General features: G+C 47.8%; 1 protein-coding gene, 2 non-coding genes and 1 pseudogene across 27 annotated transcripts in view; all 4 read right to left on the reverse strand.

Annotated features, from left to right (window-relative positions):
• LOC120875281 overlaps positions 1 to 17,766 on the reverse strand; it is a 137,389-nt gene that overhangs the window by 37,864 nt on the left and 81,759 nt on the right. For 19 of the 25 annotated variants that reach the window (XR_005723908.1, XR_005723916.1, XR_005723925.1 and 16 more), the window contains 3 exons: positions 16,527 to 16,676; positions 13,250 to 13,394; positions 12,086 to 12,195 (listed from right to left, as the gene is read on the reverse strand). Coding sequence is in view for 2 of the 25 variants with exons in the window: in XM_040257059.1 (XP_040112993.1) it covers positions 12,086 to 12,195; positions 13,250 to 13,398; positions 16,527 to 16,676 (409 nt within the window). In the remaining 23 variants the exon portion in view is untranslated. Of the gene's footprint in view, positions 1 to 12,085; positions 12,196 to 13,249; positions 13,399 to 16,082; positions 16,677 to 17,766 lie in introns of all 25 variants that reach the window. The other 6 variants (XR_005723915.1, XR_005723914.1, XM_040257059.1 and 3 more) reach the window with 3 other exon arrangements.
• Positions 44 to 128, reverse strand: LOC120875703 (annotated as a pseudogene).
• On the reverse strand, positions 12,918 to 13,007 carry LOC120875705. The gene has a single exon (XR_005724018.1). It is a non-coding gene; the product is annotated as a small nucleolar RNA SNORD116 (small nucleolar RNA).
• LOC120875800 lies at positions 16,192 to 16,283 on the reverse strand. The gene has a single exon (XR_005724095.1). It is a non-coding gene; the product is annotated as a small nucleolar RNA SNORD116 (small nucleolar RNA).

Raw genomic sequence — 17,766 nt, forward strand, 5'->3', positions numbered from 1 at the left:
CACATGGCATTCTCTCTATTTTCCCTGTGGGAACCACAGGCTGGAACTTAATTTCAATGAGGAGACCATAGGGACTGCTCACTCATTTTGTTCAGATTCCCAAGCATTTGTGGGAGTCAACACAATCCTACCATGTGCTCACACACTGGATGTGGAAAGTTGTGGCTTCTACCTTAGGACTGTAAGCGAGCTCAATCACATCAGCATTTGGGACTGCCCAGAATAAGACAAGGGTAGGAATTTTAGTCAAGCCTCAGGTCATGGGACCTTGAATGCCAGAGAGTAAGCACAGAAGGTAGGGGTGTAACCCTGGCACCCAGAGGCCAGTAGACAAACCACTAGGTTTTGGGAAAGAACTGCCACTTAAAACCATGGGTGTTCCACCTGTAAACCCATGGGCTGCATGTCCACTCAAATATGGGGGATCATTAATTTCACTTGGCCTCACCTCCCCAAGCCAAGTGTCACAGAATATGCAAAGGGTCACCTGTTGCGATGGTATTCCAAGTTGGTGACTCAAATTAACTTGAGGCAAGAAAATATCTGCAGGCTTGAGGAATAGCAACAGGCACATAGCAGACAGAGGCAATGCTCACAGGAGAGTTGAGATTCATACTGCATCTATGACACAATTGCTGCAAGTCTGTTTGGTGTGTCAGAAGCCAAAACTGAGTGCATTTGCCACAGGGAAAAATTCAGTGTCAAGGGGCCAGCAGGACAAAGTGCTGATGTTCTGTCAACTCACTGGTCTCAGACTCTGCAAATCCACTTCTCTTATCATCACTGACAACACAATGTAAAGATAATCTCTAAGAAACCCCAGAAAAACATCTATTTGTGCTTTATTGACTATGCCAAAGCCTTTGACTGTGTGGATCACAATAAACTGGGAAAATTCTGAAAGAGATGGGAATAACAGACCACCTAACCTGCCTCTTGAGAAATCTGTATGCAGGTCAGGAAGCAACAGTTAGAACTGGACATGGAACAACAGACTGGTTCCAAACAGGAAAAGGAGTACGTCAAGGCTGTATACTGTCACCCTGCTTATTTAACTTATATGCAGAGTACATCATGAGAAACGCTGGACTGGAAGAAACACAAGCTGGAATCAAGATGGCCGGGAGAAATATCAATAACCTCAGATATGCAAATGACACCACCCTTATGGCAGAAAGTGAAGAGGAGCTAAAAAGCCTCTTGATGAAAGTGAAAGAAGAGAGTGAAAAAGTTGGCTTAAAGCTCAACATTCAGAAAGCGAAGATCATGGCATCCGGTCCCATCATTTCATGGGAAATAGATGGGGAAACAATGGAAATAGTGTCAGGCTTTATTTTTTTGGGCTCCAAAATCACTGCAGATGGTGATTGCAGCCATGAAATTAAAAGACGCTTACTCCTTGGAAGAAAAGTTATGACCAACCTAGATAGTATATTCAAAAGCAGAGATGTTACTTTGCCGACTAAGGTCCGTCTAGTCAAGGCTATGGTTTTTCCTGTGGTCATGTATGGATGTGAGAGTTGGACTGTGAAGAAGGCTGAGCGCCGAAGGATTGATGCTTTTGAACTGTGGTGTTGGAGAAGACTCTTGAGCGTCCCTTGGACTGCAAGGAGATCCAACCAGTCCATTCTGAAGGAGATCAACCCTGGGATTTCTTTGGAAGGAACGATGCTAAAGCTGAAGCTCCAATACTTTGGCCACCTCATGCGAAGAGATGACTCATTGGAAAAAACTCTGATGCTGGGAGGGATTGGGAGCAGGAGGAGAAGGGGACAACCAAGGATGAGATGGCTGGATGGCATCATGGACTTGATGGACGTGAGTTTGGGTGATCTCCGGGAGATGGTGATGGACAGGGAGGCCTGGTGTGCTGTGATTCATGGGGTCGCAAAGAGTCAGAAACGACTGAGCGATTGAACTTAAGAAACCCCCAACTCACCCTCAGGGGAAGGAGGCCACCTTGTCTGAACTACTACTGTCCCTCCAGGAAAACACACTCTTGGCACCTACTCTGCTCACAATGGTCTCACCACCGTGGGGAAGGAACAAAGGTATTTGAAAGCTTGCACAAGAATAAGGCCCTCCTTTGACAGGGAGATTATCCATGAAACTAGTTCTTGGGCTGTGCAACAAAGGGGCTCCACAGTACAGCTGTGAACAATCTGGGTGGCACACAAGTGTGCTTGTTTCCCAGACTACAGCCTTGCTACAAGCATTTAGCTTGAAAAACACAAAAAGCTACAGGCCATTGGAACTATTCTGAAATGCAAAGATGTGGCGCTCCACCGTTTACAGCACTTAAATTACTCATCGTGATGTATTGCACTTTTTAAGGCAGTAACATTGTTAGGGGAAGCACACTGATTGAAACCGCTCACCCAGGCCAGGCACCATAATAACCATTTGCATAAGTTGTTTTATGACAGGAAATCCTGATAAGGAATACAGAACTAATAAGCCACCACCAACCGGAAGAGTTCAGGAAAGGTCTAAAGGAGACACCGCGTGTCCGTCCACTTCCCAGAATCCCTCTTGCTAGCATCCATCTTGGCTGAGTGATGTGTGCACCACCAGGAAAGACTCTGAATTAGAATGATTGGCCAAAGACCACCCGGAAACTAATCCCATCACCATAAAACCCAAGACTGTGAGCCACACGGCAGAGCAGTTCTCCTGGGTTCCCTTACCCTACTGCTCTCCATCTGGGTGCCCTTTCCCAATAAAATCTCTTGCTTTGTCAGCATGTGTCTCCTCAGACAATTCATTTCTGAGTGTTAGACAAAAGCCCACTCTTGAGGCCCTGTAGGGGGGCCTCCCCCTTCCTACAACAACTGGCGACCATGAAGGGACACCCCCATTTTTACTGGGGCTGACATCCAGACCGCTTGGGGCACTCCAGGACCAGCTTGCCTGCTGACAGATCTGACCCAGTGGCCACGACTGGGACTCGTTTGTCCCTGGTCTCCTCCTGACGCGGACAACTGGCCAGGGTGCCCCGACCGGGTAAGGAACAAGAGATTTTGTTGACCTCCTTTTATCTCACTCCTCCTTTCAACCTATCCTATCCTATTTTTCTAGTCCCCTGGTCCTGGACGCAGGAATCTGGTCAAAGGGCCTTGGCTTGAGCTGAGGATTGGAGATTGATCACCTCCTATTGGCAGAGAACTCAAATTCTGGTTCTGATTTCTGGTAGGGCCGAGTTCCAGTTCTCCCTTCTCTGGAGGCCCAGGGAAAAGTCCCATAATGCCTGGGTATCTGTAGGTGGCAGGAGACGTCTGTAAGGCCACCCCTTTTTCTTTTTCCTCTTTCTCTCCCCCACGCTTTCACCTTTTGTCTCTTCCCACTTCTCTCTCAACCTGGCCTTTTTTCCTTTCTGTGAAGACCCAAGTTATTTAGTTCTGGGTCTTTGCAAGAGATTTTCTGAGAGGCTACGCTCTCTGCTCCCCATCATTGTGCTTTCTGTTCTTAGGGAGACAATCAGGCATTAGAAGCCCTCCATCAGATGCCCTGTTTCTATAAATTCAGCCATTTAATTGAGCATTTGGCTGAGTTCTTCCACATGGAAATGATTGACAGGGTTCAGTATAGTCGCACCTGGTCTTGGGTGAAAATTAACACCCTAGACACATCCTTAGGGGTTAATTCACCTTTTGGGACCAGTCCTACGGCACCGTTGATTGTGCTTACTACTGAACATTTCCTTTGGCGCATATACAATCAGGCAATTTGGGACCAGGAGAGAGCTTACAATCTCTCTAGAGTCAGATATAGGGGCATCCACCCCAATACTGGTCCCCTGGGAACAAGATATAAACTTAACTGTCACTAAAATGGGAAACAAGCCTAGCTTCCCTTTAGACACCCCGCCTGGTTGTCTTTTGGCCCACTGGGAGGGATACCAACTGGAAGGGCTAAAAAAGAAAAAACTTATCAAATACTGTACTCAATACTGGCCTACTTACTCCCTGGAAGGAGGGGGAAAATGGCACCAGTCGGGATCACTTGGATACACCATTTTACAGCTCAGTCTATACTGAAAACACAAGGGTAAATACAAGGAGATTCCCTATGTCCAGGCCTTTATGGCCCTCTACCAGGACTCCAGGAAAAAGGGAAAATACAAGCTTGAGGACTTTGATAAATGCTCTTCCAAAATCCTTTTAGAAAGGTCTGAAACAGAAGATCCCCTTGACCTTCCCCTAACCTCCTCTGCTTCAGCAGAGAAGTCACGGGGAAAATAGGGTAAGACACACCTAGAAGTCACGAGCTTGGACCCTAAAGTCAGGAGGCTAGGCCTGGGAATCATGAGCTCAGACCCAGAAGTCACAGGGCTGGGCCCAGAAGTCATGGGATCTGAAGCGAAGTCACCATCGCCTCGGCTCCTCCTCCATGTGTCCCCTCCCCCATGGGGTTACGATCAGGAAGTAAGCTTTGTCCTCCACAGAAGGAAAGGTCATCCTCAGACAAAATCTGCTCCCTAAGAGAGGTACCAGATGGGGAGGGGGGAACTATGCACGTTCATGTTCCATTCTCTATGCAAGACATTACCCAATACAAGTAACAACTGGGCTCATATTCCAAGAACCCCAAAAAATTTAAGGATGAATTTGAGCATCTTAGCCTTAACTTCTCCCTCACCTGGAGGGACCTAATGGTTATCCTCACCCGGTGTTGTAAAGAGGAGGAAAAAGCTCTAATCCTAGATCAGGCTAGAAAAGTGGCTGAAGAAAGACAGTGGGGAGATGTCAGTCTGGCCCCTGCCGAAGAGGCAATCTCCTGTACAGAGCTAGACTGGGATCCTAATAAAAGGGCAGGAAAGGAATCCTTAAGACACCTCATTACTTGCCTACTACAGGGAATGACCCAGGGTGTCCGAAAGGTTGTTAATTATAATAAGATAAAAGAGGTTACACAGGAAGAAAATGAAAATCCAGCTCTTTTTTGGGGGGCAGACTCACAGAAGCCTTTAAAAACTTTACCAAGACAGATCTAAAAAGTATGGAAGGAAGAGTCCTGTTGGCCCATTCCTTCATAACCCAGGCAGCCCCAGACATAAGGAGAAAATTACAAAAACTAGGAAAAGGACCAGAGACCCCAATTTCCGATTTGGTGGAGGAGGCAAATAGGGTGTTTTTGAACAGGTACCAGGAGGAGGAAGCAAAAAGGGAGCAAAAGGAAGCCTGAAAAGATAGGAGAATAGAGAGGCAGACCCAGGCCTTGGCCCAACAACAGGCTAAAATCCTGGCTTTGATTCATCCTGCCACTACGCTAGAGTCTGGGGGAGAGCAAGGAAGGAAAAAGGATCTTAACAATCCACCGCAGCTGAGACATACCCAGTGTGCCTACTGCAAAGAGGATGTGCATTGGAAAAGGGAGTGCCCATATTGCCCTAAGGGAAGATATATGAAGACCCCTAAACCTGCTCCCTCTTTATTAGTCCTGGGCAACCAGGACTGACGGTACCCAGCCACTCGAGAAACCCCCACGAGTGGTGAGGTCCAGATCACTCCTCTAGACCCTTGGGTGACTCTACAAACAGAAGGTAAGGATGTGAACTTTCTTTTAGACACGGGGGCTGCCTTCTCTGTTCTTCCTTTCCAATTAGGACCTTTAGACTCCCAGACTAAAACAGTGATAGGGGTAGAAGGAAAACCTCAAAGCAACTGGCAAGGAATCCACCCCTTCTTATACATCCCTGGTTGCCCTGCTCCCGTACTGGGGAAAGACCTTCTTTGACGCCTCCAGACCAGAGTGACTTGGGGAAAGCTAGAAGTCGATAATTTCCTTTGCCTAGTGTCTGAATATTTAGTCAGATGTAGAAAAGGAGGAGTCTGTCCCTTTCTTAGATGAGGTCAATCCCCAGGTGTGAGATGTCTCCAGCCCTGGTCAAGCCATAAATGTTCCACCGGTAAAGATCTTCTGAGGCCAAATGCTCCCTACCCCTGGAAAAGACAATATCCCTTAAAACCAGAAGCTCTTGAAGGTCTTAGACCATTAGTTAACAAGTACCGAGATACTGGAATTCTAATCACCTGTGAGTCTCCCTGCAATACTCCAATCTTGCCTGTTAAAAAACCAGATGGATCTTATCGACTCGTCCCGGATCTAAGAGCTGTTAATGAAGCTGTGGTTCCCATCTACCCATAGTCCCAAATCCGTATACCCTCCTATCCCAAGTCCCAGGAAATGCTAAGTATTTCTCAGTCTTGGATCTTAAAGATGCCTTCTTTTGCATTCCTCTCCATCCTGAATCCCCAGAACTCTTTGCATTTGAGTGGCAGGACTTGGAAACAAGGGAGGCCACCCAACTCTGCTGGACTCGACTACCACAAGGGTTTAGGGACAGCCCTCATATTTTCGGGACTTCCCTGGGGAGAGAACTAAGGGAATTAACTTTAACAAACAGCAATCTAATACAATATGTGGATGACCTGCTCATATCTAGTCCAGATTTTACCAGCTCTCAAATGGACACTATTAAAACTCTAAATTTCCTGTATGAAAAGGGTTATTCAGTATCCCCCAAGAAAGCTCAGATTAGCTTAACCCAAGTAAAATACCTTGGATTTATAATTATGGAAGGAAAAAGAATGCTCGACCCCCAGAGGAAATCACTCATTTTAAATACCCTGTACCCTCCAAACAAAAAAAACAGCTTAGGGGATTTTTAGGAATGACTGGGTTTTGCAGGATCTGGATTCCTAATTATGGCAATCTGGCCCGACCCCTATATGAAAAGTTAAGAGGGAAAGAGGAAAAGTCACTCAACTGGGATGAGACCTGCAAGGTGGCCTTTAATGCCCTAAAAGAGTTTATCACTAGAGCCCAAGCTTGGAAAAGCTCCCAAACCTGGAAAAGCTTTTCAAGCTTTATGTTTCTGAAAGGATAGGAACTGCTCTTGGGATGTTAGGACAAATGATGGGGCCTGTATTACAACCCGGCTTATCTGTCAAAATAACTAGATGAGGTGGCCAGAGGGTGGATCACTTGCCTCCCGGCAGTAGCGGCCATCGCTCTTATGTTAAGGAGGCATCTAAGCTGACCCTGAGTCAGCCCACCATAGTGTATACGCCTCACCAGGTACAAGCAGTCTTGGAAACTAAAGGGGATAGGTGGATGACAGGGGGAAGGATCACCCAATACCAAGCCCTCCTCCTTGACACTCCAGAAATAAAGTTGAGGGTCTGTCAGACTTTAAACAGAGAAGGCAATGGCACCCCACTCCAGTACTCTTGCCTGGAAAATCCCATGGACGGAGGAGCCTGGTAGGCTGCAGTCCATGGGGTCGCTAAGAGTCGGACACAACTAAGCGCCTTCACTTTCACTTTTCACTTTCATGCACTGGAGAAGGCAATGGCAACCCACTCCAGTGTTCTTGCCTGGAGAATCCCAGGGACGGGGGAGCCTGGTGGGCTGCCGTCTATGGAGTCGCACAGAGTCGGACACGACTGAAGTGACTTAGCAGCAGCAGCAGCAGCAGCCTTTAAATCCAGCCACCTTACTGCCAGATCCCCTTACTTCCCCTTTGGATCTCCAATGCATGCAGATCATAGACGAGTTATACTCTTCTCAACCGGACCTATCAGAGACACCTTTATCTGACCCAGAGGAAAAATGGTACACAGATGGCAGTAGTTTTGTAGAAAAGGGAGAGAGGAAAGCAGAATATGCTGTAGTGAGCCTAGAGGAAACTAAGGAAAGTGGGTCTCTTCCCCCAGACACCTCAGCCCAGAAAGCTGAACTTTTTGCCCTGATGTGAGCTTTGGAATTAGGAGAAGGAAAGAGGATTAATGTGTATACGGACTGAAGTATGCTTTCCTCATCCTGCATGCCCATGCAGCAATTTGGAAAGAAAGAGGGATGCTCAGTGCTCAAAGCTCTCCAATTAAACACAAAGAGCTCATTCTCAGGCTCCTAGAGGCAGTCAAACTTCCTGCAAAATTAGCTGTCATCCACTGTAAAGGTCACCAAAAGGAGCAAGAAGAGGAGGCCCAGGGAAATAGAAAAGCTGATCAGGAAGCTAAACGAGCTGCTAGGGAAGCTATCCCTGTCACTGCTATCTACCCCCTTTTCCCCAAGGAAACCCTGACTCCAGATTATACCCCAGAGGAACATTCCTGATATGCTGAGCGGGGCTGGGAGATTGGGTCACATGGGTGGTTTCAAACTGATCAGGCCCAAGTAATACTCTCTGATTCTCAGGTTTGGAAAATTATTAACTCCTTACATAAAAGTACCCATTTTGGAAGATATAATCTGGAAATCTTGCTCAAGCCTATCCTCTACTATCCCCAGTTGGCTAAGGTTGTTAGACAGGTCACACAGAATTGTGATACCTGTCTAAGAAATAATCAAAAAACCAGACCCTTGCCACCTCCTCTAACTAAACGTGTCCAACATCGGGGATCATACCCAGGAGAGGACTGGCAGGTGCATTTTACAGCTATGCCAAAGACCCAAGGGTTTTCTTATTTGCTAGTCTTTATTGACACATTCACAGGTTGGACTGAAGTGTTCCCTACTAAGACACAGAGAGCCACAGAAGTCTGTAAAGCTCTGCTGAAGGAGATAGTACCTAGGTTTGGGTTGCCTTGATCACTTCAGAGTGACAATGGGCCCTCATTTACAGCCACAATATCCCAGAACCTGGCCACATGCTTAGGCATAAAATACCGCCTCCACTCATCTTGGAGGCCTCAAGCTTCAGGAAAGGTAGAGAGAGCCAACCAGACTCTTAAAAGGGCTCTGGCCAAGCTATGTCAAGAAACACATAGTAAGTGGATCCATACACTACCCATAGCTCTCATGAGGGTATGGACAGCCCCCAAACGGCAACTATTATTAAGCCCTTATGAAATGATGTCCATTCTTAACTTCTGATTTGTTTTTTGATGAGGATACCAATACTCTCTTAAAACATATAATTGACCTGGGACGGTTTCAACAAGAACTCCAACGATACGGAGAACAGATCCTCCCTAGACCACAGGAAAACTTGAAAAATCCCCAGGTAGAGCTGGGGGACCAAGTATTAGTAAAGACCTGGCAAGATAAAGGGAGTCCAAGCCAGCTGTCCAAGAAATGGACAGGACCATATCAGGTTGTCCTAGTAACTTCAACTGCTGTAAAAGTGAAGGGTCTATCTGCCTGGGTCCACAATTCTAGAATAAAACCCTATGGCCTACAGGAGGGGGAGACGGGGATTGAGACTCCAAAACCAGAGGACAACTATTCCTGTGAACCTGTTGAAGATCTCAGGCTCTTGTTCAGGCGGAACCCCATCAACTCTCCCTCAGGTAAGTAAAAATGCATCATATAATGTTCTTCCTCTTTCTAATCATGTCTCCCTGTATGGCTATTAATCTCTCTCTAAACGAGGCATATACGCTTGCAAACCACACTGCTTCTTGACTCAACCTAACCAGCCCCTGCTGGATCAGCATTAATGGCATGAGCTGGGGGTATGTCCAACCTATCCCAGGGTATCAATGGCCTACCCTTCCAGCTGAGCTACATGCTGTTACCCAGCGCACCCCATCTGGTCATAGTATGGCCTTTTGGGAAAAAGGGGAAAAAAATGTCATGCCTTGGTATCAGCAACAACTGTCTATATTTACCCCCTCAATAACATCTGCAATCCCACCTGAGCCCTTATTTTCTCTCTTGACTAACATTCCCCAAGTGACCTTCCTGATCTGTCTAAAAGGCAACTCCCTGACAGGGATGTCAGTAGGAAATCTAGGCAACTGATAATGTGCGGTGACCTTCACTGTTGAAACTAATGAAAAAAACCGGGACCTAGAAATCTCACTAGGGTATTACGATTTAGCCCAAAGTCTGGGAACTAGAGGTTCTGGCAGAACTGACACAGTATACCTATCCCCGAACATGAGGCTCTCCTCAGATGCTATTAACCAGTCTCGAAAATCCATGTTCTGTTCTGGACAACCAAAGAACCATACCCGTTCATCCTGGTTTCTAAATCAGGCAGACAACTCTGACCCCTGTTATTCCCTTGTAGGGGTACCCAACCCTGAAAACCTAACCCTATGGTGGGAGCCTAAACAAAATACTCTCTACCTTGAGGACAAAACCCAGGATGTCTCACAACACTTGAATCCCTTCCTAAATGCCCTCACTGTTGCCGGTTTTGCAGCAAGTGGAGTGACAGTCTCCTCCCAGCTACTAAGAGACTGCCCCTGTTCCATCATGCCATGTTCCAGCTGTAAGGCAGATGGAAATCCTGTTCCTCTTTGGCAAACCCGTTTTGCTGCCCAGCTTAACCCCAGTCATGGTGTCTATTTCATATGTGGGGATAAAGCTTATTTATCCCTACCACCTTTTTGGTCAGGAACTTGCTCTCTAGGGTATGTTACACCCCACTTAGATCTGGCCTGGAGTAATACCTCCTTGCCTTTACCAGTATACACCAACCAGAGGATACGTTGTGCAGTAATACTTACCCCTCTTTTCCTAGCATTAGGACTGACCACTGGTTTGACAGGAGCTGCCATGGGGGGAACTTCTTTACATAAATTTCAGCAGCCTTCTACCAGACACTGCTGTATCCATAGAAAAAATGGCGAGGACCCTCCAACACCTACAATCCCAGTTAGACTCCCTAGCCGCCATGGTCCTACAAAATCATCGGGCCCTAGATTTACTGACTGCTGGATAGGGGGGCACTTGTCCCTATCTAAAGGAAGAATGCTGTTTTTATTACAACCAGGCTGGGCAGGTCCAAAAAGATATCAAGGGGCTTTTGGAACAGGCCACAAAGATCCGGGATTTGAGTTCAACAAGTGTATGGAGTTCTCTTTCTTTCCTTTCTTGGCTCCTACCATTCATGGGTCCAGTGATAACTATCTTATTACGCCTCCTATTTGGCGCCTGTATACTCCAACTACTTACAAAGTTTATTTCCAGCAGACTCCAGCAGTTCCAAGCCAAATTGATGTTACTACAAGGGTGGAAGCTGTTTTCAGATGTGGAACACCCTAACTTAGATCGGGTAGACAGAGACTTCTGCTCTGCTAGGCAGGCCTACGCCCATGCACAGCAGGAAGAAGTTACAGAAGAAAGAGACCTCCACCCCAATTCCCAAGAAGTATCTTGAGTATGAAGTCTCTCATGGGGGAGTTTTTAGGGGAAGCACAGTGACTGAAACTGCTCACCCTGGCCAGGCACCATAGTAACCATTTGCATGAGTTGTTTTATGACAGGAAATCCTGATAAGGAATACAGAACTAATAAGCCCCACCAACCAGAAGAGTTCGGGAAAGGTCTAAAGGAGACACTGTGTGTCCGTCCACTTCCCAGAATCCCTCTCGCTAGCATCCATCTTGGCTGAGCGATGCGTGTGCCACCAGGAAAGACTCTGAGTTAGAATGATCGGCCAAAGACCACCCGGAAACTAATCCCATCATCATAAAACCCGAGACTGCGAGCCACGAGGCAGAGCAGTTCTCCTGGGTTCCTTTACCCTACTGCTCTCCATCTGGGTGTGCTTTCCCAATAAAATCTCTTGCTTTGTCAGCACATGTGTCTCCTCGGACAATTCATTTCCAAGCGTTAGACAAAAGCCCAGTTTTGGGCCCTGGAAGGGGTCCCTCTTCCTGCAACAACATCACTACAGTGGCCCCAGAGACAACACAAGACCCAGGTGATCCATGACCACTGTGACAGCACAAGCCATGCCATGAAAGAATCCAGGAACAGCTGCAGCTGCTGGACCCACGATGATGTCTCTGGCTTGAAGCTAGGAATGCAAGAGACCACAGTGTTTCTGCACCAGCAGGCCACAAAACAAAAAGACCCCTGTGCCAGAAAGCCTCTCCTGTCCTTAAGACAGCACACGCTTATGTGGGCAACTGACTCCTCTGTTTTTACCGGGTCCAGCCCACTGAATTCCAGGGAAAACTCCTAAACTTGTGAAAGGATACATGGGCTGGATATAGAAATAACATGTGGATGTCCTGAGACACACCTTATGCCATGCACACAGAGAGAACATGGAGAGATGGACAGAAAACATGCCCTTTGCCTCATAATTGGCCACCAGGACAAGATAGGACACAATACCAACCTCTTGTGGATCTGGAGTTCTGCCACAAAGGAGACCGATTATGGGAGAGGAAAACTGTTGGATGGTCCATGAATCTGCCGCTGTTGTCCTTCCGAATACTCCAACTGCACCTGAAGGAAGCCAAAGAGTCCATGAAACCTGACTGGAAACCTATCCACCCACCTGCTTACTCACCCGTGGGTTCAAACACCATTCTGGGCGTATTTCCTGCTGTCCAAGCTTTCCTCACTTCCTGCTATCCACCCGCATCAAAGAAGCATGCTGGACCTTCATATCAACATAGGATTCTGATTTCCTTGGAAAGGCACTAAGGCACCTTCCAGATTCAGCCTCCCAACCCCAGTGCACACTCACACACAGAACGAAAGAAACAATACAAGAAGGGTCCATCAGCTTGCCCAAACTCCTGGACACTATGCTCATTTACTTCTTCAAATATCAGGAGAAAACTAAGTAGCATCCTATTCCCCAGGAGAATATGAAAGAGAAGTCTGGCTGAGGCCACAACTCCTGTTCTGAATCTGAACAAAAACAATTTGTTTTCTGAATGAACTCAATGTCAGCCGAGAGGCCCACAAATGGCTTTCACTTTCTCTGCCATGGCACCTTCACCCACAGCAAAAGACAACAGCTCTGGCTAGTCTCATGCAACCAGAGACAACACATGGTCTCTAGCCATCCCCTGAGGATGGGAGATGCAGGCCCTTTTCCCCATGTCTCACCTACACACCACAAGGCTGTCACTCTCAGCTTCCCTGCTGTTGCTGCTAATGCCCCAGGGAGCAAAGGCAATGTGACCCTGGCCATTCCATCCCTCTGGGAACCACATGCTGGATCTTAGTTCCAAAGAGAACATGATAAGGATTGATAACTCACTTTGTCAGATTTTCAAGGCTGCCATTGTGGGAATCATCATCCATCTAAGTGTATGTGCTCAGATGCTGAATGAGCAAAGTCGGGACCTCCACCCCTGGAAGGCCAGCAATCTCAATCACATCAGCAGTTGGAACTGCACAGATCCCAGCCAAGAGGCAGGAACTACAGCTAAGCCTGTGGGCTGTGGGACCTTGCGTGCCCCAGGGAAAGTACAAAGGTGAAAAAGCAGACACCACATCCAGAGCCTTATGGCCAAACCACCAGGTTTATGCGAAGATGGCCACTTACAGCCATTGGTGTTCCACCTGTACCACCAAGGGCCACGTGTCCAGTGGCCTGTGGCAGCTCGAAGGCTTCGACTTTCCAGGCTGGGAGTCATGGAATATGTGATGGGTTCCTGATGCCAGTGGTCTTCCATCCTGGGCCACTCAATCTGGCTTGAGGCAAGGAAATACATACAAGCATGAGGAAGAGAGACAGGCATACAGGGGAAAGAGGCAAGACCCCCAGGAGCATTGCCCTCATACTTGCATCTACCATTCAACTGCTGCACCTCAATCTGGTATGTCAGAAGCCAAACATAAATGTGTTGGCATGTGGATTGCTTCAGATTCAAGGGGCCATCAGGACAAAGAGCAACAATCTGCCAACTCCCTGGTCTTGGGCCCTGCAATTCCTCTCCCCATGCCATCCCCACCAATACAGCTTAAGGATGTCCTCCGTGAATCCCCAAGATGCCCTCAGGGGAATGGGGACCCCTTGGTCTAACAGCTACCTCTGTTCCAGAGAAACACACCCACGCTAGGCACCTGATCTCCTCACAAAGAGCATGCCAGTGTGGGAAGGGAAAAACGTTTCTGACGGTTTCCAAGAAAATAAGGCTCTTCTCCAACAGGGAGCCTATTGATGAAAAATGGCAGTTTAAGTCCCATGACAAAGGGGCCCCATTGGATACCTGCGCTCAGCCCAGTTGACACATGAGCATACTTGCTTCCTGGCTCAAAGCAATACCACAAGCTCTTCCTTGGACAACATGAAAAGTTGTAGGCCACTGAACCATTTCAGAAAACAAAGATGCCAGGGCTCCACTAACAGCAACTAGGTCACTTGCCGTGCTGCCTTGCTCTTTGTAAGCCAGTAACATCACTGCTGTGAACCCAGACACAAGACAGGTTGTCCATAACCATCCTAACACCATCAGCCATAATATGATAGAACTCAGCAAACAGGCACGACAACTGGGCGCACAGGACATCACAGGCCAGAGATCAAGCAAGCAGGAAAGCAATGCATTGCTGTACCAGCAGGTAACAAAACAAAATGAGCCCCATGCCAGACAGCCTCTCCTCCCCTTAATACTGCAGCTGCTTATGCGGACAGCCAACTCCCATGTTTCCACAGGTTTCTGCCCACGGATTGCCAGGAAGAGCTCCTTAATTCAGAAAAAAATAGGAGGGATGAGTATAGAAACGACGCTGGGAGGTCAGGAGGCACATCTTTATGCCATGCACATGGTGAGAACACAGCGAGGTGGACAGAAAATATCCCCTGTGCCTCATATTGGCCCCTAGTACAGCCACTATGGAGAACAGTGTGGAGGTTCCTTAAAAAGTTGCAAATAGAACTGCCTTATGACCCAGCAATCCCACTGCTGGGCATACACACTGAGGAAACCAGAATTGAAAGAGACACATGTACCCCAATGTTCATTGCAGCACTGTTTATAATAGCCAGGACATGGAAACAACCTAGATGTCCATCAGCAGATGAATGGATAAGAAAGCTGTGGTCCATATACACAATGGAGTATTACTCAGCCATTAAAAAGAATACATTTGAATCAGTTCTGATGAGATGGATGAAACTGGAGCCGATTATACAGAGTGAAGTAAGCCAGAAAGAAAAACACCAATACAGTATACTAACACATATATATGGAATTTAGAAAGATGGCAATGATGACCCTGTATGCAGGACAGCAAAAAAGACACAGATGTGTATAGCAGACTTTTGGACTCAGTGGGAGAGGGAGAGGGTGAGATGATTTGGGAGAATGGCATTGAAACATGTATAATATCATGTAAGAGTCGAATTGCCAGTCTATGTCCAATACATGATATGGCACGCTTGGGGCTGGTACACGGGGATGACCCAGAGAAATGCTGTGGGGAGGGTGGTGGGAGGGTGGTTCATGTTTGAGAACGCATGTACACCCGTGGTGGATTCATGTCAATATATGGCAAAACCAATACAGAATTGTAAAGTAAAATAAAAAATAAATTAAAAAAAATAAATAAATAAAAATATAAATAAATAAATAAACAAACAAATAAATAAGAAGGACACAATGTCATGATGGCAAGAACTGAAGGCTCCAGACATCTGCTGCAAAGGAAAGTGACCATGGGAGAGACCAAGTGTTCAATTGTCCATGAACGTACAAATCTGCCACTGCAATCCTTCCCCACACTCACTCCAACTGTATATGAAGGCAACACAGACTTCAAGGAACCTGACTGACTCACCAATCCATCCATGCATCCATCCACCCATGGGTTCCACCACCATTTGAGGTGCATTTCAAGATCTCTGAAATTTGCTCTCCCCTGGCATCCACCCATCTCAGGGCAATGTGCTAATCCTCCTTTGACACAGGATTTTTATCCACAGAAACACCCTAACGGAATTTCCAGGCTCAGCCTCCCAACACCAGCACCCATGCACACTGACCAAAGAAACAATCAGATGAGGGACCCTCAGCTTGGCCCACCTCCTGGACACTCTGCCCATTGATCTTCTATCAGTATCAGGAGAAAACTATGTAGCAATCCATCCCCAGAAGAACAGGACACAGAAGCCTGGCTGAGGCCATGACTCCTGTTCTGACCCTGAGTGAAAACTCTGTGCTATCCACCAGGGACCAGGCAGTGGGCACACGGAGGCCTGACAAACTCAGTGGCAGCCCAGATGCTCTCAAATGGCTTCTGCTTCCTCTGCTACCCTCACTCTCATCCACACCAGGAGACAAAAGACCTGGATAGCTCATGCAAAGAGAGACAATTCATGGTCCCCAGTCATAACCCGAACATGGGAGATGCAGCCCCTTTCCCCTATGGCTCACCTTCACATCACAAGGCCCTCACCCTCAGCTTGCACACTGTGGCTGCTCACACCCCAGGGAGCAAATGAATGTGACCCTGGCCCTTTGATCCCTGTGGGAGTCACGTGCTGGACCTCAGTTCCGATGAGGAGACGGTAGGGGTGGCTCACTCATTTTGTTCAGATTTCCAAGGAATGCATTTGTGGGAGTCATCATCGATCCAAGCACGTGTGCTCTAGGTGCTGCGTGAGCAAAGTCGCCACCTCCATCCCAGGAAGGCCAGGGAGCTCAGTCATGTCAGCATTCAAGAGTGCACAGACTGCAGCCATGGGGCAGCAACTGCAGCCAAGCCTTGGGCTCTGGGACTTTGCATGCCCCAGGGAAACCCCAGAAGGTAAGGGCACAGATCCCATGGCCAATCCTTGGGGCCAAACTGCTAGGTTTCCTCGAAGAAGGGCTGCTTACCGCCATGGGTGATCCACCTGTACATCGAAGGACCAATTGCTCAGAAGCCCCTGGGGGCTCACACGCCTCGTCTTGCCAGAACAGTTGTCATGGAATATCCAACGGGTTCTCTGTTGCAAACAGTCTTCCATCCTGGCATACTCAAGGCCACTGGTTTGGGGTGAGAAAACACACACATGCGTGAGGAAGAGCAATAGCCATACTGGGGAAAGAGGCAAGGCCTCCAGAAGTGCTGCCCTCATTCTTGCATCTACCATTCAATTGGTACACCTCGGTCTGGTTTGTTAGCCATCAAATATGATGCGTTAGTGTACGGATACCTTCAGTCAAGGGGCCTGCAGGACAAAGACTGCCAATTTGCCAACTCCCTGGCCTTGGGCCCTGCAATTCCACTCCTCATGCCGTCCCGGCCAACACAGCTTAAGGATGTCCTCTGTGAATCCCTGAGACACCCTCAGGGAACTGGGGACCCTTGGCCTAACAGCCACTGCCCTTCCAGGGAAACACACCTGCTCTTGGCACATACTCTGCTCACAATGGACTGCCCAACACAGGGAAGGATAAAAGGTACCTGAGGACTTCCATGATAAGACCCTTCCCTGACAGGGAACACATCCACGAAAAAATGTCTCTTTCAGCCCTGCAACAAAGGGGCCCTGATGGACATCTATGCTTAGCCCAGTTGACACACAAGCATGCTTTGCTTCCTGGCCCAAAACCTTGCTAGAAGGCCTTCCTTAGGCAACATGAAAAGATGCAGGCCATCGGAGACTTCCTGAAATGCAAAGATGCTGGGGCTCCACCCTTTACAGCAACTGGATCACTTGCCATGCTACCTTGCTCTCTGTTAAGGCAGTAACATAACTGCTGTGAACCACACACAGCACAAGACCCAGGTTGTCCATGACCATTCTTACACCACCAGCAAGGTCATGACACAAACCAGTGAAGAGGTGAGATGACTGAACCCATGTGACACCTCTGGCCAGAGGCCAGGCACGCAGGAGAGCACAGCCTCGCTGAACCAACAGACTGCACAACAAAAGGAGCCTCACACCAGATAGATTCCCCTGCCCTTCAAACTGCAGGTGCTCAAAGGAGCATCTGACTCCTGTTTCTATGGGGTCCTACCCTGAGTTCGGGGAAAAGCTACTAAACTTGTGCAAGGATAGGTGGGTTGGGTATAGAAACGACACTGGGATGTCCTGTGGCACAGCATCACTCCATGCACACGGGGAGA

The sequence above is a fragment of the Oryx dammah genome, unplaced genomic scaffold (assembly GCF_014754425.2).
Source record: "Oryx dammah isolate SB20612 unplaced genomic scaffold, SCBI_Odam_1.1 HiC_scaffold_16, whole genome shotgun sequence".
Taxonomy (NCBI): Eukaryota; Metazoa; Chordata; class Mammalia; order Artiodactyla; family Bovidae; genus Oryx; species Oryx dammah.